A 25,356-nucleotide genomic window follows, 5' to 3' on the forward strand; every position below is an offset into this window, starting at 1 on the left:
CAGAAAGAGAAAAGACCTTGTGCACATTGAATTATCAGTTTCTCAACACATCATTTCATGAGCAGATCTGTTTAAGTTTTGTTGAAAATACTGCTTAACTACGTTTTTAAATACTCTTTTAAAATTCTTGTCCTAAAATTCTGGAAGAAAAGCGTAACTATGAGTTAAAAAAGCCATCTTGAAAGGATCTTTTGATCTTAACTGAAAAAGCTCCTGATAAAGCTTTTAACACTAAACTTATGAAACATTCTGTTGTCATGCCTCAGCCAAAGTACAAGAGGTCCCCAGATGAAAATGTTGGGCTCTTACAAGAGTATGTAGCAATAATACAAGATATACTTCCATTCCTCCACAGAAATCAGCATTTGGATGCTCTTATAGTAGTTTAGACTGGAAAGATAAAAGTGTCTAATTGCTTTTGTTCTTCTACCTAAGTTCCAAACAGATTGACAGATTTCTAGAAGGGATGACATGATAATAAATGTTGCAGGAAAGAGGTTGTTTCTTCTAGTCCTCAGCCTTTCATGTTCACACTCAAATTCATAGATTTATATACTCTGAAAAGCTGATAACTGCGCTGGTCAAAGGAGAACAATCACAAGCCAAGAAATAATTCCCACTAAACCATCCCACAGCAGCATATACACACACACTATTTATAGAATAGATTTCATATTGGTGGGAAAAATAGTGTGTGTGAAACAGAAAACTCTACCAGAAACAGTGCCAAAAATTGTCTCCTAATCATGAACTTTCACAGAATATTCTGGAGGTGAGACTGGCTACAGAATCAGGGTATGATGCATGCATCATCTAAAGGCAATGTGGAAAAATATTGCCATAGAGAAAGTATTGTGCTGCTGAACAACTGAGTCATACTGAGGCAGCTGCAGGGCAGGAGGTGACACGCAAATGGAGTATAATCTGGTGTCTCCTCTCCAGAGGAGCTGTACTGGCTTCTCAAAGATGGGTGTGAACTCTGGCAATATTTTTACAGGCTGTTCAGCCAATATGGACACTAATTTCTTCTTGTCTCAAAATGTGAAGTGGCCATAGCTTATGTTTTGTGAACCATTTTTGCACTCATAAAAGGTACAATTATCACCAGAGTACAACTGTAGTGAAAGCCTGAATTGCTGGCCACAAAACCACCTGCTGGCTACCAACTTCTGATAAGGTCCAGACTTACTTCACTTATCATCTCCGTTACTCATTTTAATTACAGATGACGCTGAGATTGAGCACAAAGGGCTGTTTTCCAAAGTTTGCCTCTGTTACCTAACCATGAACTTGATCTGACACAAGAACTACTTATGTTGTTTCCCTTCACGGCGAAAATCCAGTAAAAAATACTGTAATATAATATAATACTAAAATATGCTGGCAGGTTATTAATCAGTTTTGGAGTTGGCTGAAAGTGTAGATGAATTAGGTTCCCAATCTGAGCTGTCAGCTCATACAGTGAACCTGAGATGGCTCCCAGCTGGCCAGGGGCTGCTGGGTCAAGGCAAGGGTGTGCATGGCACGTGCAGCCTGACCCTGTGTGTAGCTCTGGAGGGACTCCAGGTCCTCAGGAGTAGGATAACAAAGCTCCAGAGAAGCAGGAGGAAGGGACAGTCCTCTAGCTCGGACTTTTTGCCAGCTGGATGATGAATAGAGGGTAGGGATCAAAGAGGAAGAAGTTGTGGAAGAAGACTGGTACAAGGGGGCAAGGAGCTCTGTTGGCCCTTGAAGAAATGAACATGACCAGCCAAAGGGAGTGATCCCCTTTCCTTCCCCTGATCATCTCAAACTTTCCTGCAGTCCCTAAAACTGCCTGTCTTGGTTTCAGCTGAGCTGGAGCTAATTTCTGGGTTTTTTCTAAGTTGTTGTAGTCTAAGTCAAGGATTTTTTTTTTTGGTGTCTTGTGGTCTGCCAGTGAAGAGGTACAGAAAAGAAACAATGAAGGAGCACAGCCAGGAGAGGTGACCCAAACTGGCCAAAGGAATATTCCACACCAGGGAACATTATGCCCAGCAGAAGATAAGCTGGGGGATTACCTGGAAAGGGGCTGTCATTGGTCAGCAGGCGGTGAGCAATTTTATTTGGCATCAGTTATTTGTGGTTTTTTCCCTATTTATTTTCATTATTATTATTTACCATTATTATTGTATTTTGGTTTGTTTTCTGTTATTAAACTGCTCTTATCTCAACCCACAAGTTTTAGAGTTGATTCTTCTCCCCATTCCACTGCAGCTGAGGGGGAAGAGTCGGAGGCTTCGTGGTGCCCCATCATCACAATATAAGACAGACATTAAAGCTCTTAGGGAGTGTCCAAGGGAAGACAATGAGGATGGGGAAGGGTCTGGAGAAGAAGCCATGTGAGGAGCAGCTGTGGGTACTCGGTGTGTTCAGCTGGATGACACTGAGGGTACATCTTGCAGCAGGGTACAGCGGCAGATACCGATCTGTTCTCTGTGGTGAGCACTGATAGGACTTGAGGGATGGCCTGAAACTGTGTCAGGGGAGGTTTAGGCTGGGAATCAGGAAAAGGCTCTTCTCCCAGAGGGTGGTTGGCACTGCACGGTCTCCCCAGGGAAGCGGTCACAGCATGGAGGCTGACAGCGCTGAAGAGGCGTTCGGACAGGGCTCAAGGCGAAGCTGTGACTCTTAGGAACGGTGCTGCGCAGGGCCAGCAGCTGGACTCGGTGACCCTTGTGGGTCCCTCCAACTCAGCTTATTCTGTGATTCTGTGGTTTCCAGCTAGGTTCAAACCACGATACCGCCTCAAAATTCCATCGCTCCATTGCGAGCCCTCACATGCCACCACAGCCGGGCAAGCGCCCTCAGGGGGCAGAGCGGGCCCAGGCGGCGGGGGGCGGTGCGAGCGGCGGGCGGGCCGCCATGGCGGGGCCGGGGCGGGGCGGGCGCGGGGGCTGCCGGGGCGCGGGCCGGCGGCGGCGGCGGGCGGAGGTGACGGCGGGATGGGGGAGCGGGGCGGCCGGGCCGGGGGCGCGGTACCGCGGCGGGCTCGGCTCAGCTGCGGGTGGGGAAGGGATGGCTCCCTGGAAAATGTCCGCCCCCGGCGCGGCGCGGAGCTCCGGGCGGGAAAACCCCGCTGCCACCTCTGCCTCGGCAGGAAATGCCCTGGCCCGGGCCGAGCCCCGCCGGGCACCCCCGGAGGAGCCGCGGGAGGGCCGAGCCCGGGCCATGGTGAACACCCCCGGAGTACCCCCGCAGCCACACACACGCCACACGGGCGGGGGACCGGCCTTGGAGGCCGAGGTGCCTCCCTCCCCCAGAGCCTTCCCGTGCCCGGGGCATCTCCCACCCGAGTACAGCTCAATGTCTGTGCCCGCCCCATGGCCTGGGGAGGCTCCAGCCTTCTCTATACAGCACGAATGGGGACAAGGTGCTGGATATGGTGCTGGATATGCCTGTGAGAAACAGACACTGGCACAGCTTGCACGGTGTTGGGTGTTGCAGTACAAGAGTGGGAACTGGGACAAGGTGATGGATATGGTGCTGCATGTGCCTGTGAGAAACAGGCATTGGCAAAGCTTACACAGTGTTGAGTGTTGCAGTACAACAGTGGGAACTGGGATAAGGCGATGGATATGGTGCTGGATATGGTGCTGCATGTGCCTGTGAGGAACAGGCATTGGCAAAGCTTGGGTGTTGCAGTACAACAGTGGGTTTTCAAAGGGGAAAAAATATTGGGGCTTTTCTTGTGTTTGGGGCATTCTGAAGGCACGTGCATAGTGTTTGTGAAGTGGAATAAAGGGTTATTCGGGCCATTGTGTTTGATTTCATGATACATAGTATGGCACTTAGCTTGGAGTTGATTAATTTCTTAGTTTGAAAGAAGTAAGGTTTTGCCTTTGTATATTTTGTACCTTGAACAGTAACTGAAGAACTTTAGCTGTATTTTTAAATATATTTGTCATATATGATCCATGATCCAATCATTCCATGATTCCATGATTGTAGGGTACAGTTTGAAAGTATCAATGCATGGAGTATGTAGGCTTTACTTCCTTGTATAGGTGTTTAGTCATCTTTCAGTAATCTATCGTGATTTCTGCCTACTAGATTTTTCACAAAGCTCTGTTTTACAGGATTTACACTATTTTCACCTTTGACTTTGGAACAGAAGTTCAGCAGAAATGTCGAGGATTGAAAAAATGAGTATCCTCGGAGTGAGGAGTTTCGGGATAGAAGATAAAGACAAACAAATTATCACTTTCTTTAATCCATTAACTATTTTGGTGGGACCAAATGGTGCAGGAAAAACGGTAAGCCTCATTTTATGTTTGGATTTGAGCTGTAAATAGCTCTGGAAGGCCATAACATGTGAATAATAATTTCTACAGAAAGATATTTAATGTTATTGTAAAAGTCATGCTGTTTGCTATAAATATTGTATTGTTTAGTGTTATTAGAATCTGCTTTCATGCTTGGAATTTGCAGAACACTGGTTGATATTTTTTCATAGGAAATTGATTCAGATCCTGGTCAAAACTGCTTTTGCAAAGTATCATATTTTCATGGTAGTCAAAAATTAAAATGTTATTTCTCTCTCTTTACATATCTAACTCATTTGTGTTTGGGCTGTTACTGTGGATTTGCCTGTAGTCTATCTTAATTACTCTAAATTTGTCTTTATAACTATATACTTACTTTTGTTTTCTTAGACTATCATTGAATGTCTTAAATATATATCCACTGGTGATTTTCCTCCTGGCACCAAAGGAAAAACATTTGTTCATGATCCAAAGGTAAGTCATAGTGACTAGATGCAATGTGTGTTTACTCCTCAGTAAAATACTCCACTGCATGCAGGTGGCAAATAAAGCAGGGATGCTCAAGTCGTAGCCAGCCTTGAGCTGAAATCAAGAAAAGCAGAGAGCTGGGGGTGATTAGAACATGCCCCACAGCTGGAGAGGCACACATTCCTTTGGCCCTTGAGAAGAATTCCCCTCAATCTGTTTTTATTTTTGATTCTGCCAAAGATTGCCAATGAAACCGACGTCCGAGCTCAGATTCGCTTACAGTTCCGAGATGTCAACGGGGAGGTCATGGCTGTGCAGCGCTCCATGGTCTGTACCCAGAAAAGCAAGGAACCTGAGTTTAAAACACTGGAATCTGTCATTACTAGAACAAAGTAAGTTGTCAAGTGTTTCTTCTTACTTTGGCATGAAGATAGGTTTGGATTTGGTATATTTTTATGCATCGGATAAGAGAAAATTACATAATGTAGTCTTTGACATAGCTACTAGCGCTTTTAGGTTATAAAGCTGTGTAGTTTCATTACTTTATCTGTTAAGTGATTGAAAAATCCCACATCTGATAGCTGTGGTGTTAAGAAATACTTATATCTGTTGACTTGTATTTATTTGTAAACTTTATTGGTAATAAGGGTGGTGAGGCACTGGCAGAGGTTCCCCACAGAAGCTGTGGCTGCCCCATTTCTGCAAGTGTTCAAGGCCAGGGTGGATGGGGCTTGGAGCAACCTGGTTCTGTGAGTAGCATCCCTGCTCCTGGCAGAGGGAATGAGGTGGGTGGCATGGACATTTCCAACCCAAATCATTCCATGATTCTGTGATTGTAGGGCACAGTTTGAAAGTATCTTTGTGTGGAGTATGTAGGCTTTACTTCCTTTAGTACCATTTTCAGTTTCACATCGTTTCTGGCCCGTGTTTAACTCCCATCTCCACTGTTTAAGTATATTCCTTTAATTCAAGAGTTGTCCTGCCCCCTCTGGTGGTTCCTCAGAGTTCTAATATGTGAAACAGACTTCAAAAATTGGCAGTGTTAAATGCCTTTGTTGAGCATGGCAATTTTGTGCTTAAAAATTATTACTTGTTAATTTTTTTGAATGGGTATGTTAAAATGAGGTTATACTGTTAAAATGCAGTTCACTTTTTGAAGAACTTGCCAGTAACTTCTTTGGGGATTTTCTTTGTCTCCACAGGCATGGTGAGAAGGTCAGTCTGAGTTCCAAGTGTGCTGAAATAGATCGGGAGATGATCAATGCCCTTGGTGTTTCCAAAGCTGTGCTTAACAATGTCATTTTCTGCCACCAAGAAGAATCCAACTGGCCCTTAAGTGAAGGGAAGGCCCTGAAACAAAAATTTGATGAGATCTTCTCAGCAACAAGGTTTTTCCCTTTATTGTAATTAAATAAAAACTAAGTAAAAAAAGTCTTCTCATAACATAAATGTTAATAAAAATGTCTAAGACACGGTTTCATACATCAGTATTGCTGTATTGCCCAAGCAGCTGAAATTTTGCTTTTTTTAAAGGTATATCAAAGCACTCGAAGCTCTGCGTCAGGTACGGCTGAAACAAAGCTTGAAAGTAAAGGAGTGTCAGACAGAACTGAAATATCTGAAACAGAATAAAGAGAAAGCACAGGAAATCCAGGATCATCTCAGCAACAGAGAAGCTCAACTGGCTGCTTCTAAGGAGAATGTAATATCAATTGAGAACCAGCTTGAGCCTCTAAAGGTAATTTCCATGAGGATTATGTTAATACTTTAATATGAAGCAATAAAAGAAGTGAAAGGTGGATGAATTTCTTGGTTAAAATCTTGCACTTTTAAATCTAATCCTCTGCTGCCCTGCAGCAGACTCAAGCATACCTCAACTCACCTGGCAGATGCTGCTCTAATCTGTAAACAGTCATTGAAGGGTTAAGAACGAATTCTTATAGCAGCACTGGGTTTTTGTCAATTTAAAATCTCTCTCAAATTTAGCTGGTATCTAAAACCATTTTAAGCTATAATTAAAACAAAAGCCAAACCAAAACTTGATGTTCCGTATTTTAAAAACATATTTAAGGAAACTGGAGGTTTTGCACTTAAAATAATTGATTATGAGGTTCATGAGCTGATGAGATATTTTACTTACTACATTGTTTTGCAGAGCTCTCTGGCAATGGTTGAGCAGAATCTCACAAAAGTAATGAGGTTGGACAATGATGTGAAGGCCCTGGAGAGCAGGAAGCGGCAGATGGAAAAAGATAATCAAGATTTGCAACAGAAGATGGAAAAGGTTGCTTTTATGACAAAAAACTTAGATTATTTTACTTTATCAGTCTAAGAAAAACAGTTTTCCTATTTTGCTTGCTGATGGTTTTCCCCCTGTATGTCTTACAGAAAATCTGCATGTGAGGTGTTAAACTCTCATTCCTTTAATTCTATTGTGGTAAAAACTATACATTTTTAAAACATCAATAATTGACTTATGAATTTGTATGTGGTGTACAGGTTTTTCAAGGAACAGATGAACAACTAAGGGATAGATACGAGAACCACCAGAGAATAGTGAAGGAGAAGGAGAAGAGATTGTTGGACTCTAAGCGTGATTTAGACAGAGCCACTAAGGAGTGCCAGAGATTTAACAGTGAGAAATCAGAGCTGCTTATTGAACGAGGTAATTCAGACTTCATTTATTTTCCTGTGTGTTTTATAATGTAAATAAATCTGAAATGGAACTAATGATAATTGAAGTGATCTGAACTCCTAAAATGTGTGTTAGTTCAGGTTCACCTGCACAGTGGGGTGGGAGAGTCCTGCTGGTGGACAAGTTTAGGTGTTTTTCTCATGGAGTTTCTAACGGGCATTTTTTCTGAGCTATAATTACAATATGTGGCACATTTTGTCATATAACAGAGAAAAAGCATGAAAGCTAAATGCCTGGCATTGTTCATGTCTCATGTGGGGACTGGGGACAAGTCAGAGGGCTTGAATTTAAGGTTCTTTCAATTGTGTATCCTTTTTTGATTTATTATGGGAATTTCATCAAAGCTGTATTATTGAGTCACAGAATACATGCTTTCATAAAATATATTTCGGCTTTGTTTTTTATCAGAATTATATATTGATTTTAGGGGCTTACTTTTGAATTATTGATTTATTTAATTCATAAAAATTTAGTTACCTGAAATATCAATCTCTATCTATAGCTTTTTATTCTTTTTGTGTTGTTGAAAAATACTTCAAGGTTACAAAGGCTTTCAACTGGCTTTGAATCTTGAGCATGTCTTCTGCCTCAGTTTTTGAACATTTATGTCACTTTTTCTTTTTGTGGAGGTCGTCTTCAACTGCAGGCAGATCGTCACCAGGAGTACATTGTGACCAGGGATTCCTTAATTCAGTCTCTGGCAGCCCAGCTGGAGTTGGATGGCTTTGAGAGAGCCCCTTTCACTGACAGGCACATTGCCAGTTTTCACAGGCTGGTGAAGGACAGGCAGGACAGAGACACAGAAGCTGCAAATCGTATGCTGGTGAGAATTTTGTTGTTTAAGTAGTGTCATTTGTATGGGCCATTGGTGCCCCTTGGTCTTTATGGTGCTGGCAGAAAGTGTTGGTGCAGGGGAGCTGAAGCTGGCTTTTTTAGAATTCTTGGTAATGTGCCATCTGCATCTTTCCATGGAAATTTTGGAATCAGGAGTGGTCACCAAGGCTATTGAACAGGCAGTTCATCAGAGAGGTTCTTCTAGCAGTCCTCATGCAGCTGCATCACTGATAAGCTCAAAAACCTGAGGAAGAATTACAGTGGGCACCTGGTTTAAAAATAACCAACTTTTTGTTGAAGTCATGTTCAAAATGGAGTTGCTGTCACAGAATGCTACTGGTATGATGCATCTGCATTTTGTTATCAGAAACATTTCAGCAGATAATTTTGGCCAAGTTGTAATTTTCTCAGTATTTCAATGTTTTACTGTGGTGAATATTGGCACACTAGTGTGAACAAGTATTTTAAAATATTTTCCTGTGAAAAAATAATGAATATATTATTGCTGATCTTCTTTCAGAGAGAATTTACACAGAAAGAAACAATGAAACAAAAACAGATAGATGAAATAAGAGACAAGAAAACTGGATTAGAAAGAACCATTGACCTGAAATCAGACATTCAAAATAAGAAACAAGCAGAGCTGAAGAATGTCAAATGTGAATTGCAGCAGTTGGAGGGGTTTTCTGACAGGATTAGTGAGTTGGATGAGGAGATTGGCAAGATGGTAAGTTAGTGTGTAATTGAAGAAATTATAGAAGCTTGAAGTAAAAGCTTGTGGCTTTATCATTAAAAAAATATACCAAAACCCATAACCCTCCCCCCCTTGATGCTTACTCTTTCAGATGTGTTTCTGCCCTTTTAATACCCTTTATGCTTTGTTCAGATAGTGCACCCTTTGGGGCAGGGTCTGTTCACTGCCTTTTGTACAGTCCACACATAGAATGGCTGCTTCTGCTTGGTGAGGTGTAAACTGGGTAATAGCACAGCTGGCAATTAAGAGATGGGTTACTCTCAAATTATTGGGCCAGAAACTTTGAATTGAAAGTTCCATTCTACCTACATTTTTGGAGATAACTTGCCTGTGAGATGGACTAGTTGTTTATAAGTATTTTATCTGATGAAGTAAGATTACAAGCATTTTATGTTCCAGCTGAACAGCTGGTTATGCCTTTGGAGCCAAATATTTTATGTTTGTTAGCAGTATATGAATTCTGCTTGACAGTGTTTTTTCTAACCTCCTCACTAGGGTAATTCCAAATTTAATATACAGTAGATACTAAAATACAGACAAATCAAACTAAGTATGAGTGAGCTTCTGGTAAAAGCATGAGCAAGTTGGAGCAGTGCTGCATTCCAGGACTGCATCCAGTATCTTCCTGTGGCTTTTCTTGCCCCACACCAGTGACAGCCTTTGTCCTTTTGCATTTATTCTTTACAAATCTTGTGTCATTCCTGTAACAGCTACTGATGCTGCTGCCAGGCAGCTGAAGAGGTTTCTTCTGTTTCCTTTAGCTAGAACTTTATTGATTTTTGTAATTATTGTGTCTTCTGGGCTTTTATTTTTTGTATAGGAACATGAGCTGGAGAAGGCTGAGAGGAACAGCAATATAGAAACACTGGAACAGGAAGTACAGACTCTACAAAATGAGAAAATAAATCTGGACAAAGCTCTTAGGAGGTTGGATCAAGAGATGGAGCAGCTGAATCTACACACCACAACCATTACCCAATTGGAGATGCTGAAGAAAGACAAAGTAATGTTTTTATCAATATCTCATGAGAGGACATGAAATTGATACAGTTCCTCCAACATTTGTGTATTTTTCAGCGTATTTGTGTATTTATCAACAATCAAATGTAGAGCTTCTGTCTGACTTGATAGAAGCTATTAGCTTAATAAATGCATTGATGGCTATAAACCTGAAAAATTATAGAAAAATTTCATTTTAAATGCTTCATTTCCTCAGGCAGAGAAGGAAGATCAGATCAGAAAAGTAAAGTCGAGACATTCTGAGGAACTAACATCACTGCTGGGATACTTTCCCAATAAAAAACAACTTGAAGACTGGCTTCATGGTAAAAATAAAAAGATTAATCAGACAAGGGATACTCTTGCTAATCTGAAGTAGGTATTAATTTAATAGATTATTTCTTCACAAGTTTTTAGTAATAATGAATTTAAATGTTGGAAAGTTTCATATGTTCAAAATACTTTTTACTTTAATTCATTAGTGTTTATTTAGGTATCTACAAAATCAGAGAAAACTGCAGAGTTCCTGTGATACAGAGCTGATACAGTCTGTGCTAGTTAATAAAATCACAATATTTGTAGTGTGTCAAAGACAGCACTAAAAGCAGATAGCAAAATAGTGATCTGGAACATCCTTCGTTGTTTGTACTAATTCTAGCTGAATGAATGTGCCTGGGGCTGGAAATTGCTGGTCTTCTAATTTTCTGATAAGTCACAGAGTGGTTAGTGACTATCACAAATTCATGTGTGATTACCTGTTCTTGGTTTCATTTGATTAGATAAAACAATTAGTTAGAAAGAGTAGGAAGTTTCTCATCAGTAGTCATCTAGGAAACAAAAGGGATTTAAAATGAAACACTTATGCTGTACTTAGATGAATAAAAAGGTCATGCTATAGATTGCATGAAAAATGAATAAAGAAGAACTGGTGAATAGTTCTAGAAGTCCAATTTCAGATTACCTTTCCAGGGTTTTTGGTTTTGCTTAAACAGTCTAAATCTTTGTGTTTAGGTAATAAAAGTGTTTCTGCCTTGATATTTCAGCAAGCGACTGGCATCAGTAGAGTATGATAAAACTTACGCCAGTAATGAGCTAAAGAAAAAAGAAGCCCAGTTGTCCAGTCATGAAGCAAAACTTTTTGATGTTTGTGGAAGTCAAGATTTTGATAGTGACCTGAACAAACTTCAAGATGAAATTGAAAAAAGTTCCAAACAGCGAGGTAAATTTGTGTATAGTTTGACTTTTTTCTCTGAAGCACTAATTTAGCTGATTATTCACTGTTGATCCAACCTAAGTGTTCTGTTTGTTTTTCACCCAGCTGTGCTTGCTGGAGCCACTGCAGTTTATTCACAGTTCATTACCCAACTGACAGAGGAGAACCAGTCTTGTTGTCCAGTTTGCCAAAGAGTTTTTCAGACAGAGGCTGAGCTGCAGGATGTCATCAGTGATCTGCAGTCTAAACTGCGCCTGGCCCCAGACAAACTGAAGTCCACAGAGTCTGAGCTTAAAAGAAAAGAGAAAAAACGGGATGAAATGATGAGTCTTAAACCCCTGCGGTAAAGTGCTTGGGGAAGCAGATTGTTACAGGCTGTTTTCTCTTCAATGTGTGGGGTTTGATTATTAAAAACTATGCAGACATCAAGGAGGCTTTATTCTAGAGCTGGTTAATGAATTTCAAAATGTCATTGTTGGGTGAAATACTTTGAGAGAATTTGAGGATGGATGAGGGTAGAGCTGTCCTTCACAAGAGGGCACTCTTGTTCAGTGCTTCTGAGCACTTGCTGTAATGAAGTTAAAAACCAGAAGAGATTTTGTTTGCTTGTTTGTGTAATCCCACCTAAAATGAGGGATGTATTACCTTGGCTGGGCATGTAATATAACCTTAAATGTGGGCAAGGTTAAGGGGGTACTATTTTAGCTAAATTTAGTCTTCCACTACTAAATCATATCACAGATTTTTGTGATCTTGAATGTGTTCAATTTGTGCTGTTGTTTCTGACCAAGGAAATTTTAGGGATTTATGTTTTATTTTAGGCGAACTGTAGTTGAACTCCAAGATAAGGAAATTCCAGACCTGAGGAACAAGATCCAGAATGCAAACAGAGATTTAACAGGCCTGAAGGGTGAGATAGAAGAACAGGAATCACTTCTCCAGACAGCTTTGTCTGAGGAAGAAGGTGCCAAAGCACGTTTACAGGATATAACTCTGATGGAAAGGTATCAGGTAAGCTTTGGTAACTTTATTTTAATACATAAAATGATACTCCTTTGCATTTAAATATGGAGTTGTTCACTAATGTGACGTAACTTTGAGGACCTTATTTTGAAATACTTCCAACGACAGTATAACCTAGATGATCTTGTACTAATAAAACTTTGATTTACAAAAGGTTTTTTTGAGCACCACAGTGTCCCTTGAGTTCTGATTCAATTCTGTGCTATGTGAACTTAAAAAAAGAGATGTAATCCAGAACTGAGCACAACCATGAGTACACCTAAGAGTTTTTAGTCCTCATAGTCATTATAGGTCTCTGTATTCCCAGCATCTCACACGTGTTTCCTGGTTCTGTGCCATCTGAGTATATGGTAAAGGGAAAGATAAATCCTGCACTTTTTATTATCCTGGCATAGGAGACCATTTTTAGCAATCTTCATGGCTCTATTACCAGCATGAAATCTTTGCTTGACTGAGAACCTTCAGAGGAGCACTTAGGAAACCTGGGGCCAGGCAAAGGACTGAGAGTATTTCACAAGGTGGAGATGTCAGCAGCTCCTGAGGCTCCAACAATTCCAGTGTTGCAGGGACAGATTGCACATGGAACTGTCCTGAACTGGGCTGGGGATGTTAAAGGCCTGTGCATCCTTATTGGCTGATTCCATCCACAATTAGGAATTCCAGTTCCTAGCAGCTGACATAACCCTACTGCTAATGATGTGACATTGCTCTGCAAGGGAAGGAAATTGGAAGCTCTTGAGTGCCTCAAGCCCTGAGCTTGTTCTTATGTGCCAAAGGTGAAAAAATACATTGTTAAAGACTAATTCAGTAGTGATGGTACTTTTCCTCATACTTTCAGACTGATATCAGGGATGTTGAACGAAAAATTGCTCAGCAAGAGGCTAAGCTGCTAGGTGTCAATTTAAGTAGGACTGTGCTTCAAGTAAGCAGAGAAAAACAAGAGAAAAAACAACTGTGGGATACAGGTAGGTCCTACAAACCTGTTATTTAACTTTTTACTAAAAGTAATGTTCCAAAATTCTTGCCCTTAAAATTTTAGTTTACTTATTTTATGTTCTTAAATAACTCTATTCTCCTAGTTTGTTGTTACTGGTTTTTGGAATCATACCAGCTTCATTTAGAGAAGAATTTTCATAAGGATTACAACAATGGTTTTGATAACAGGTTGACTCTGTTTTCATCTGCAGTTACCAGTAAAATTGAGTTAAATCAAAAACACAAGCAGGACCAGCAAAGCCAGATTCAGCAGCTGAAGAGTGCAGTGAATGAGCTCAAGGCAGAGAAGCTGCAGATTGTCAGCAGCATGCAGCGGCGGCGGCAGCTGGAGGAGCAGACTGTGGAGTTAACCACTGAGGTTCAGTCCTTGTGCAGAGAGATCAAGGTGAGAAATACTCTCAGCTGTCTAACCCTTAGCTTTGCTGGCCTTGAAATAAAAAATAATAATTTCATCATACTTAATATTGTCTCTAGTCCTAGACAATGGGATGGATGGATTTTTAAATGTTTGTACTGTGTTGCTGTTGTGTATATTTGGGAATTTACAGAATTTTTTAAATACATATTTTCATATTTCCTTTTTTTTAATACACACAAAAAAGAAATAAGTAACCATATTACTTTTTTTACTGCTTGAAAAATTATTGATCTTCACCAGAATGCAAAAATAAAAACTACTTTTTCCAATTACTTTTCAGGAAGCAGAAGAACAGGTACTTCCTTTGGAAGCAAAGTTAGACAGATTGCAGCAGGAGAAGGAGGAACTAGTGAATAAAAGGACTGCAAGTAATAAAGAAACACAAGAGAAGGTTTGTTTGCTCTTGGCATAGCTGTGAGATAGGATTAGATATTGTTTTTCAGTGGATGGAAGCTGTGGTACAGAGTTTGCTTTTAGGAAACATCAACACCAGGAGGTGCTTTAGATTGGTAGAGCTTTTAGGGAAGAAGAGGAACATGTCAGTCAGGGCATGAACTCAATTGTAATTCACTTTTGGCAGTCTTGAAAAAAGACTTCTTGGGACATTTTGCAGTATTTATTGGCTGATGGCATTCGAAAACCCTTCCTAAGTAGACCCAAGAGGAACAGCAAGGATGACCATCACCCATCCTTGCCAAGAGACACACTGGTTCTTCCCAGGTTAACTGGCCCTCATTTGTTTTGGGAAACATTTTCATGCTCACAGAAGTACTGGGATTGTAGAAGCTGAAGATTTTATTAGAAAACTAAAGGGAGTTACCATAAGGAATTGTAGTAGTGTTATCCAGTATCTTTGATACAGAGCATATCTGTTCTTGGACAGAAGTCCATATTTCATTTGATATCTTTTCTCTGCAGATGAATAGCATAAATGAGAAAGTTAAAGATATAAACAAGTACGTGAAAGAAATTGAAAACTATATTCAACAAGGAAAAGAAGACTATAAAAAGGTAATCTAAAATCTAAATCTTTTTTTAAATCAGTAAAAAGTTAGCATCAAAATTACTTATGTTTTTCAATCATATGCCATTTTCTTCATATTTCTTTAGCAAAAGGAGTCTGAACTTGAAGAAGTAAATTCTCGTTTGGCTGCCTGTGAGAAACAGAAGGAAAAGATAAGTAAAGAGATGGAAATGACCCGACAAGATATTGACACTCAAAAGGTGGATATATTGTTTAAAGTATACTTGGCATAGTTGAAATAATTCCTAGTTCTGGTTTGTCTGTAGTGGTGTGAAATTAGCTTCCTTTTGGTTTATTTAATCAATTGTTAGTCAGGATAGTTGCTATACATGCATTAGGCTGAAAATAGCCTTGAGATTTGTATGTGGAAATTTAAAAACCATTTATCTCTAACTATCATCTGATGGTATTTCTAAGAGTTAAGTCTGGTGGGATAGTAGTCAGCATTTTCAGGAGTATCTTTATGTGGAGGATACATGCCTTTATAAGTAAAGTACAAACTGCAGGTACCAAGAGTTGCCTGCTATTCCAGATTTATCACGTACTTTGAATTCTTGTGTGTATGTTTCAAATACTGTTCACATTCCTTATAGGAAATATGTCCTTCCCCATTCTGCCCTTTCAGTTACTGTCTACTGTTGTAGAACTCCAATAGGGGACTTGGTTAAATCCATCCTTGGTGAAAACTACTACTCCAGAAATCCATGGTTGAAACATGGATTAATATTCTTAAAAACAATCAGTCTTGTGTTCACTTGTGACAGTAAACACTGCTAAGTGTTATTCCAGTTTGGAAGATGAAATAATACTGCTGATTTCCATTTTACTCTGTTTCTGGGACAAGGTAAGTTCTCCCTGTGATAATTTTTGTTGTTTTCAATTATTTTATGCTTGCAGCATGTTTCAGAGCTGTGCAGAACTGATACATTGTAATTGATAACCAACATACTGAAACACGATACAATTTCTTGTTTCTTTGGAGCTAGATACAGGAAAGGTGGCTGGAGGATAATCTCACTTTGAGGAAGAGGAATGAAGAGCTAAAAGAAGTTGAAGACGATATAAAAAAACTTATGAAGGAGATGGGAGAAATGAAAGTCCCCCAGATGAAAAAGTAAGCACCTTCAAATCAGAATGGTGTGCTTTGCCCAAGAATTCATGGAACATCTGGATGTTGTAGTCACTGCGTTTTAGGGTGTCTGATCCTCTTCTCACCCCATTCATGCAGGCCACTTTCTCCTTCACACCTGTGTTTGGTTCATGTCCCTGTGGCAACAGTGTGAATGATTCTGTGAAATTATGCAGTGCTTCTGGCTAGAAAAAGAGATATCTGCTCATACCTGTTCCAATCCAGTCCTTTTAATGATGCTTACTGAGAAATCCACATTTAAATAATTTATGCTTCTGGATGAGAGTATTTAGTTTTTATTTTCAGTCTGCTCACTTAATTCCCAGCAGCAAATTTTGTGTTTATTTCAGTAGTTTAGTAATAATTGCTTAGATAATAAACACTTTTGAAAAGTAATTACCCCTTTGCTGATTCTTGCATGTGGAATATTTATTTAGCATGCTAGAGCTTACCCAGTAATTCATCTTATTTTGCTCAGTACCCATCTATAAAATTAATTTTTTTTGTTTATACATGTGGCACTTTAGCATTTGAACTTGACAACTTGCTTCTCCCCCTCAGAATAGTGATTAGAATATATTCTCAACAAATTTAAAGCTATTTTTATTTCAATAATATCTTCATTTCAGTGGGGTTAGTACTATAATTTTAACTGTTACAGACTTTATAGATATGACCCAATGAGCTGTTGTCCAACATGAACTCAAAATTAGAAACCTGATTAAAAAATTGAAATGCTAAGTACAAAAGACAAGCGTATCAATTCTGGTTTGCCAGTGAGAGGAAGCATTTGGAGGAGAAAATAGAATCTCTGAAGAGGAACCATCACGTGGCCCTTGGCCGGCAGCGCGGCTTTGAGGAGGAGATTGTTCGCTTCAGGAAGGAGCTCCGAGAGCCACAGTTCAGAGATGCAGAGGAGAAATACAGGGACATGATGATTGTCATGAGAACAACAGAGCTGGTCAACAAAGATCTGGACCTTTATTACAAGGCTCTTGATAAGTAAGTGTTGTCAAATGAGGGTGATTCTTAATTGTTTTCATCTTTATTGGTATTGATCACCTTGATGCAAAAATGTGGGGGTCCCAGTTGTGGGTTTCTCTGGGTCTGCATTGAAGGCACTTGAGATGGTAGCTCATGTTCAGACTCAGGTGTTTATTATTTCTTATCAGTAAAACAGTCTCACTACTGTGAGTTTGGCAGCTTTTCATTAGAAGGCACAAAATGGCCAACAATCTCTGGTTACAAGGTCTTTTAAGATTAAACTATCCAGTTAAGAGCTGACACCTGGATTATTTTCCCTTTTAACCCAATAACTGATCCCACAGAACCTGCAATGTGAACTTTTCTGCCCAATTTCAAAATGCCACCCAAACCCATGGAGAAGAAGGAAGAAGAAGCATGAAGAACAAACCCAGGATGACACCCTGTGCCCTCCATCTTGCTTCCATCCACAACATACTAAAAATCCCAAAACCTCAATTTCTCACCAAGTGATGCACCTACACTGCTCTCTATAATCTATTTCACACTTTTGTGGATTCTAATCTATCTTGAAGTCTGGGAAACTTTCTCCATGAATGAGGGTCAGAGTCAGTGCTGCCCTGGGGGTCAGGGCACCCCAGAGCAGAGAGAGAAACATTCCCAGTGCCCTGGGTTTCCACATCAAAGCAGCTTTCAATTTCAGGCTTCCGGGGTGACTTAAAGGAAATTGATGATTCCCTGAGATACATAATTTCTCTTCATATATTCTGACATTTAAATATTAAGAAAACATAAGGTATAACTTCCTAAGTAAATTAATGAAACTATACTGGAAACTGCACAGGATTGATATGATATAGGAAATTTGTAAGTTAATGTCTATAATATACATATATTAAATGCTTTGATGGTAATAATTGGAATTTAATACAGTCATAGATGAGTCTGATATTTGTATTCCCAATTCTCTGAAAGATTTATTTGGAGTTTTGATTGTACATGTTAGGACTTATATTTGCAGTACTGCAGTAGGAGAGAGATAAGGCAAGGTGAGATTGATGTTTAAATCCTTCATTTTTAACCTGAGCCCTTCTACTTTCATTTCTATAGCAACAGATTTTAGCATCTTCTGCTCATATCTTAACCATGAGTAAGATATGCCAGGTAAATTTCTTGTTTCCTCTGGCATTTTCTCAGGTAAATAATTGTGTTTTAAAGAATATTACAATGTAGAGGGTTTTTTTGCCCTTTTCCAGTGTGGGTGGTTTTGTGCTTATATTAAAGAAAGTAAGGTCATAAGAAACATATCTGTCATTTGATGGAAAGTGCAGCAAGTTTGTTCTTGTTTCTGTTTCCTCTGGAAGCTTGTTTGCTAGTCTTAGACTGACTGGGCAAAAAGAGCATCTCAAAATTGGTAACCATATACAAAATAAAACATGTAGCTCCCTAAAAACCCTGTTTGTTTGGTTATAATGATGGAATAGGAGTGAACAACTTGATGGACAGTGGGAGAGGATTTTGGAATCAGTGGATACATTCCAGGAAACAGAAAACTGATGCTCAGTGGCAGGAGGATAAATATTAGGAATGAAAGAAGAGAAAGAAAGATAAACATTTTGGCCACTGTAGGAATTCTCAATACACCCGTGTCTTGAATAAAGTATGGAATTTTGGCCTTCTCTTTAAAAGGGTTTGCTAGTGCTGGAAAAGGAGCACAAAAGAGTAATTACGTGGTTGAGGATACAGCATAATGGTCAAGAAGAGAAACAAAATAAATGAGAACTTTCCAAGTTGAAAGGACATTCTAGAGGAACACTGTTCTAAGCTGGTTTGATAATAACATTAAATAAAGTAAACATGATATTAAAATGTAAGCTAATCCAAAATCTTTGTGAAGATCTAAGTTATGCAGAGCGTTATAAGTCTTCCCTTTCAGTTGTAATGGAAATGCACTCCAAGAATTTCCTTTTTAGAATTTTTTTGTATGGTATCAAATCATCTATTGTTTCTATTTAAGGCTAAACAGGAAAACAGTCTTGTAATTTCAAGAAAAATAGATAAGCATCACTTAGCGGTAATCGTCTGAAAAATCAGCAAGGCAAAATGCTAACTCTAATGGCCAGAGCTGTATCTGGGGCTGGGAAAACCAGCATTTGGGGTGTTCCATGCTATCAGATGATATTTATTGACTCTATTTAGAGATTTATGATAAATATTGATGAGGAATGCATTCTTGGGCCTAAGCAAATAGTTGAAAATGCTTCATTTTTACTTAACAAAACCTATCAGAGTTGATACCTCAGTATTCCCCAGAACAGGTGGAAGAGCAAAGGTAGAAAAAGCATGGGTAAAAGTCCATTTCAGAAGGATATTTTATTTCCACCATATTTTTGGAAAGAAGATGTTGCCATAAAGCAAGTGAGCATTTCTTTCATTACAGACTAGCTTTTCTGTAAAAAGACAAGTTAGAAATGCAGTGTCCTGTCCTTTTCTGAGTGTTTTATAAGATTTCATCTGTTAATAAAGTCATGCTACTGTGTTAACCATAGAGATTAAATTAAAAGTTATTAATGATATCCTGTGTTACTCTTGCTGCTGAAAAGTATTTCTTGTCATAGTGCCTGTTTGGGTAATTGCGAATTATATTTTCAGTAGGAATTTTCTGCTCTGAGGTGACTTCAGGTTCTCCTTTCCTGCTGTTGTTTGCCCTGTTGGTAGACTGTGCCAGAATAACACTCCTGTTCTGGAAAGCTTAACATCAAATTCATCTTCTTGGTGTCAGGCTGAAAATAAACCTCACACATAAATCATAAATCTCTTAAAAAGTCAGGTAAAGTCATTCTCCATTGAGTGACTGCAAATATATTTGTTGTCATTACTTTCCTACTTCTTAGAACTGAGCTGTTTGTGAGCATAGAGTTATTTACACAATGGCATGTTGTTACTCTTTAGTTACTTCTCTGTCCAAAATAAACTGGTATTTTCTGTATTTTTAGTAAAAGTATTAAGGGAATGGAAAGGGAGCTGCCACCTCCCTTAAAGTCCCTAGCAGTCCATAGCAGTCCATGGTTGCATCTCTAATAGTTTACATTTTTTGCTGTTTTTTAGAGCAATAATGACATTTCATAGCATGAAAATGGAAGAAATTAACAAAATAATTCGGGACCTGTGGCGAAGCATTTACAGAGGACAAGGTATGTAATAATATTTTTTTTAAGTTTTACTCAAATGTATCCATTTGATATTGGGCACTGCATAAGGAAGAGTGTTTGTTGGCAAGATGAGAAATAGCTGGTTCCATTCTAAAGTCTGTATCTGTTCTTCACCACTATAATCTTATTATTGTACATTATGTAGTAACGTGCAAGATCGATAGAGTTAATTTTCACTTCTCTTTGTTTTCCAAAGGTTAGGTTTCTTTGTCACAGGACAGTGCATGAGTTCATTCCTTCCACTTTGGAAAAGTTAATTTCCTAGATGGAGTTCTAGTTCCTAGAACTCCACTGTCAGTGGGAGTTCTGAATGGAATTTTTATTGTTACTACATATTTTACCTCTCATCTCCCACTAATCCTATGATATTTTTCAAGATTTTTGATAATGTATGAGCTGTCTCCTTCCCATTTTCAGATATTGAATATATAGAAATCCGCTCTGATGCAGATGAGAATGTCTCAGCCACTGACAAAAGAAGAAATTACAATTACAGGGTGGTGATGGTGAAGGGAGATACAGCCCTGGATATGAGAGGAAGGTGCAGTGCTGGGCAAAAGGTAATGGCTCTGTCTTCAGTACACAACCACGGGGATGCTGAAACCTGACTCACATCAACGCACAGGAGTCAAGTGACCAAACCACAGGCAGCTCCAGATCTAATTTATTATTGTGTACAACTTCCCTTCACTCTCTCTGGGTGTCTCACATACCATATGTGACTCAGCATCTGACCCCTGCTTTGGGCTGCCAAAATCCATTGTTTCAGATGGGCACTGGGCTGATGCCCTGCAGGAGTGAAGGGTTTGACTTCCTCTGTCCTCAGGTTCAAGTCCTCCCATTTTGTCTCTTTCTGGTTACCACTGAGGTTACCTCAGCTTCAGGTCTATCAACTTGCTTCCTCTTTTTTTTTCTTTGTGTGCTGTGGGTCTTTTTGCACCTGCATCTACTTCTAAGTTGATAGGATCTCTCTTCCTCCAAATTATGCTGCTTTCATGCTTTCACCTGCTGCTGACTGCAGCCTTTCAGTTCATGTCACCAATATCACACCTAGCCATACTTCCAGGCATTGCATCTTCTCCTGTGCTCTCAGCTTGCAGCTCTGTGGGCTGTCCATTCCTTTTCAGTAACACACACTGGCCAAGCTGCCTGGTGACACACCAGCTGCGACAGTACCTGTGGTCAGAGTTCATCAAGTTAACCACACCACACATGCTAAGGGTTCTTTCCACCTGTCTGTTCTATTAAATGTGTCCCCTCCTGGAGTGCCTTAGGATGTTGCGTTACAGTCCTATGTAAGTGAGAGTGAAACTTGAACAAGTGTCTTAGCTGAAGTTCTGAGAATTCTTTGATGATGAAATGTGATGCCAGCACGCATGATAATTGGAAAATATTTTTGGCAGCGCAGTTTCCATTGAGTGTTCTGTAGTTTTTAGTGGTTCAGGAGATCTTGTAAAGATGATTACGCATCATTTGATGCAAAGTTAACATAGCAGGTGGCAAATCCTACTGTCTTCCATTATAGTAAGTCAAGAGTTCAGCAGCTGAGTAATATGCAGACAAATTTCCACCTGCTGCAGTGGAGTGGGCTCGAGCAGAGTGTTGGGGTAATGCAATTGGCAGTGTCATAGCAGCTTTACCTCAGATCAGAATCCTTACTTCCACTGTCTTCTGAATTTTGAGTGCTTCTTTGTAGAGTCAATCTTTGAATTCAAACTAGAAGTTTCAATGTAGTTTTTCAGTAAGAAGTTAGTTACTGTCATTTTGTCAAGTGTCAGCACATTGTTCTGTAAACTTCAGTCACGGTTTGTAATGGATTAAAAACAAGTTGTTTTGTGTAGATCCTCTTCAAACAGTTTGAAGCCTGAGATTTCTGTGGTTTTTCCTTTCCCTCAGGTGCTTGCTTCTCTCATCATTCGCCTTGCCCTAGCAGAAACATTCTGTATCAACTGTGGCATTCTGGCCCTGGACGAGCCTACAACCAACCTTGACCGAGAAAACATTGAGTCCCTGGCACATGCCCTGGTAGAGTAAGTGAGCTTTTCTAGTGGTGCTTTACAATGGGGATTTTTCAATACCCATTTGGCATTATATTTTAAGCTGGAATGTCTTTGTTGTGAGTAGTTTTAGATTCCATCTCTATCTGAAAAAGAAAAAGGTATTTCTTATATAATTTCTGGGGATTTTTTATGTTAAAAAGAGTGGGTAATCAGCATTAAATTACTCGGTGGTTCATATCATTCATTATCGATATTGAAATATTTTAGTGCTGTGTATTGGCAAGTTCTCTGATGCTGGCATGGGCTGTAGGGAAATGCACACTGGGTAATTTCTCTTTGTAGGATAATAAAGAGCCGCTTACACCAACGCAACTTTCAGCTGCTGGTGATTACTCACGATGAAGATTTTGTGGAACTTCTGGGCCGTTCTGAGTATGTGGAGACATTCTACAGGATAAAGAAGAACATTGACCAGTGCTCTGAGATCATGAAATGCAGTGTCAGTTCCTTAGGTTCCTATGTTCATTAGAATGCCAAGTGATTACATACTACAGGCAGCCTGACCTGACACATTGTACACTGCCTGCCTTGATAGAGCTCAGCATCGGTGTCTGAAAATGTAGTTCCTTCCTATCGTATTCTACTGAAACTTTGTTACAATTTTAGCCAGAGTCTAAAACTGAGAGACTTCTCAACATACATTTCTACATCTTTCTGTGCCTGGGCTAAGAATCACCATAATTTGAAAGAATTTAAATGAATGCCACACAGTTAAATTTTGATGTATTTTATGCTTTAAAAGTGAAAATAAAGTTGTGATGTTATTTTGCATGTTGTGTGGGACAAGTTGCACAAGTTGCAGATTCTCTGGAATAGCTGTGGCTCTGCTAGGGGAATACAGCTTGCTCTCTATCTCTGGCAAGGTCAGCAGTGATGGGTGTCACTTTGTTCAAGGTGTGTTCATTGCTATCTCCTAATCTACCCAAAATTGACAAGCTTCAAAGAGAACTTTTACTACTTTCTCTACAAGGTAACCTAACTCTGGCTGTTCAAAGACAGAATTTACCCTTGCTTCAGAATAAAGCAAAGGCCCATCTCTAACCAGATGAATGGGTGAATTCTGCTCAGGGAGTTATGTTCTGATTCTTCATGGCAGTGTCTGCAAAGGGGAAAATGGAGCATAAGTGTCTCAGAGATTTAGTGTGGATGCTGAGCTTCACCTGCCCTGCTCTGAGCTCTTCCTGAAGCTCTTTTCCTTGGGGTGCCAACAGCCCTGCAGCTTGGCAGCCCCAGGGAACCTGCTTCTCAAGGGGAGTGACAGTGGAAAGCCATGGGGGTGGCCTGCTGCAAAATGCAAAGAGCCTGATCATCAGAGTCCTGAGGCTGCACAAACTGTGCCTTGCTGCTTCCAAAGCCATGCAAGCCCCGAGGGAAGGAATTTCTGGATCCCTATTTCTTTGTAAGCAAGTCAGGGGCTACCTTGAATTCTTGGTAGGAGTCCACAGGCAGAGGCTGGACATGCAGTTCTTTAAATCCTTTCAAACAGCAGCAATGGGCTGACCCTCCTCAGCAATCAGTGTATGACCAAAGCACAATTTCAGAGGAAAAATCTTTAAACAGCCATTAAATTTAATTTCTGTAACATCAGGACATTCTCTTTGACAGATGCTTAAATGAGCCTAGGAACATTGCATGCGGTCTTCCTTCTCTTCCAGGGTGCAGGAATCCCTTTATTTTGCAGGGATAAGGAGAAGTTGACAGGGGAGGGGTGCAAGCAGACCTGGCTGGTGTAGGCAGGGCCTGAGGCTGGCTGAGCATGATGGACCAGGGCTTTTGCCCCTGAGGATGGTGCAGCTGAGCCCCTCACAGATCACACACCTCCTGAGGAGTGTGGATATCTGCACAGAAAGGCACAGAGCCCAATACCCCCCAGCTCTGGTTCTTCTCCATGGCAAAGGCTCTCAGGCTCAGCCTTGGCCAGGGTGAATGGCAGTAAGTGCCTCAAAGAGTAGTGGCAGAAACCAAGACCTTCAGCTAAGGATTTTTTTCTACCTGAATTTTCTGAAACCAGTGTCAGGGTGACCCCAGTCATCGGGAAACCACTCAAAGATAAGAAAATGAATGGGGCTTCCTAGCAATTACGATTTCACCAATTCCCCAAAAAAGCAACGAACACACAACTAGGGAGGGAGGGGGGAGGGCAGGGATAGGAAAATGCCATTAACCTGCATTATCTTTGCAGGTTTTAAATAAGAAGCTTCACTGACTCTAGTACTACTTCCGGAAGGGAAATTTTCTGAAAGATACGGTCAACAGAAAAAAAATGTGCTTTGTCTTTTCAAATTTTACTGTACAACCTGTTTATTTTAGCATGACATGTACACCCCAGCTCTGCACCGTCACCAGAAGTGACTCCCCAGACTTGGTAAATTCTGTCCTGCTATTTTTTCCAGCTTAAAGCCATGGCTCACAGTTCTTTCCTGAAGCACTTTGGGTGCATTTTTGCCTAATTGGCCTTTCCCAAGTTTATCCTCACTTTGACATCAAACATTTTTTCCAAAAGATAGGGAAAACACAGGAAATGTATTGGGAAAACAACTTCTCCTATATCAAATCAATTAAAATTATTTCAAAAAAATTCACTGAATAATTTGAATAATCCTTGACAGCCAACAGCATGGAAAAGAGACTGTGCCAGCCCTATGGTTTTCATGTGGACTGGAAAATAAAAAATGTGTTTATGTGAATCAAGTGTAAGAGAAACTTCAAGCACTTCCATGATATTCTGCTGTTGGGAGGGGAGGGTGGCACAAGAGCAGGACATCCCAGCAGAGGGATTCTTGCCCCTGCATGATAATACACAAAGTGCAGGACCAAGCAGAGACATTTTATGGCAAACAAGGCGCAGAATTATTGCTGTAACTCACTGGGCAGGTGGCAAAGAGGTGAAGAAAGTTTCTGTCCAGTTCCCATTTTGGTGGGAGTGGGGGTGGTTTTCCAGCAGGGAGACCACAGCACCCAGCCTCCAGACAACAATCCATGCACACACTCAGATACATTGTGGTTAAGAGCCACAAATTACAGCTGCAAACCAACAAAAATATCAAGTCAGTGGAATTGCAGCAGGGGATTGAGCTGAGATTCAGACACTTGTCTGGATGGTAATGGCAAAGCCACTTGTCTGGGAGCACCACACACCCATCGTGCTTGTTGGCCTGGAAGGGTTGGTTGGGTGCAAATCCATTCCAGGTAATTTAGTCTGGCTGCAGCCTCAGCCCTGGCAAATGCTTTTGAAGCCAGGGATCTGCAGGACATGGAGGGTGT

At 40.2% G+C, this 25,356-nt stretch overlaps 1 protein-coding gene across 3 annotated transcripts; it reads left to right on the plus strand.

Annotated features, from left to right (window-relative positions):
- The first annotated feature begins 2,937 nt into the window (after positions 1-2,937).
- Positions 2,938-22,863, plus strand: RAD50 (RAD50 double strand break repair protein). 3 transcript variants are annotated; one of them, XM_066560270.1, is made up of 27 exons: positions 2,938-2,952; positions 4,098-4,274; positions 4,674-4,757; positions 4,992-5,143; positions 5,399-5,500; positions 5,954-6,139; positions 6,285-6,489; positions 6,907-7,035; positions 7,251-7,416; positions 8,076-8,269; positions 8,801-9,007; positions 9,855-10,037; positions 10,251-10,408; positions 11,077-11,252; positions 11,352-11,589; positions 12,068-12,257; positions 13,108-13,234; positions 13,457-13,650; positions 13,964-14,074; positions 14,602-14,694; positions 14,794-14,907; positions 15,694-15,821; positions 16,614-16,838; positions 19,929-20,014; positions 20,450-20,592; positions 21,929-22,062; positions 22,375-22,863. In XM_066560270.1, the coding sequence occupies exons 2-27, from the start codon at positions 4,146-4,148 to the stop codon at positions 22,559-22,561; spliced, it is 4,041 nt and encodes a 1,346-aa protein (XP_066416367.1). In that variant the 5' UTR covers positions 2,938-2,952; positions 4,098-4,145; the 3' UTR covers positions 22,562-22,863. The 3 variants fall into 3 exon arrangements, with proteins under 3 accessions (XP_066416367.1, XP_066416368.1, XP_066416369.1); XM_066560271.1 differs by lacking the exon at positions 2,938-2,952 and having other exon boundaries at positions 4,086-4,274; XM_066560272.1 differs by lacking the exons at positions 2,938-2,952; positions 5,399-5,500.
- Positions 22,864-25,356: the final 2,493 nt, after the last annotated feature.

This window comes from Molothrus aeneus, chromosome 15, assembly GCF_037042795.1.
Source record: "Molothrus aeneus isolate 106 chromosome 15, BPBGC_Maene_1.0, whole genome shotgun sequence".
Lineage (NCBI taxonomy): Eukaryota > Metazoa > Chordata > Aves > Passeriformes > Icteridae > Molothrus > Molothrus aeneus.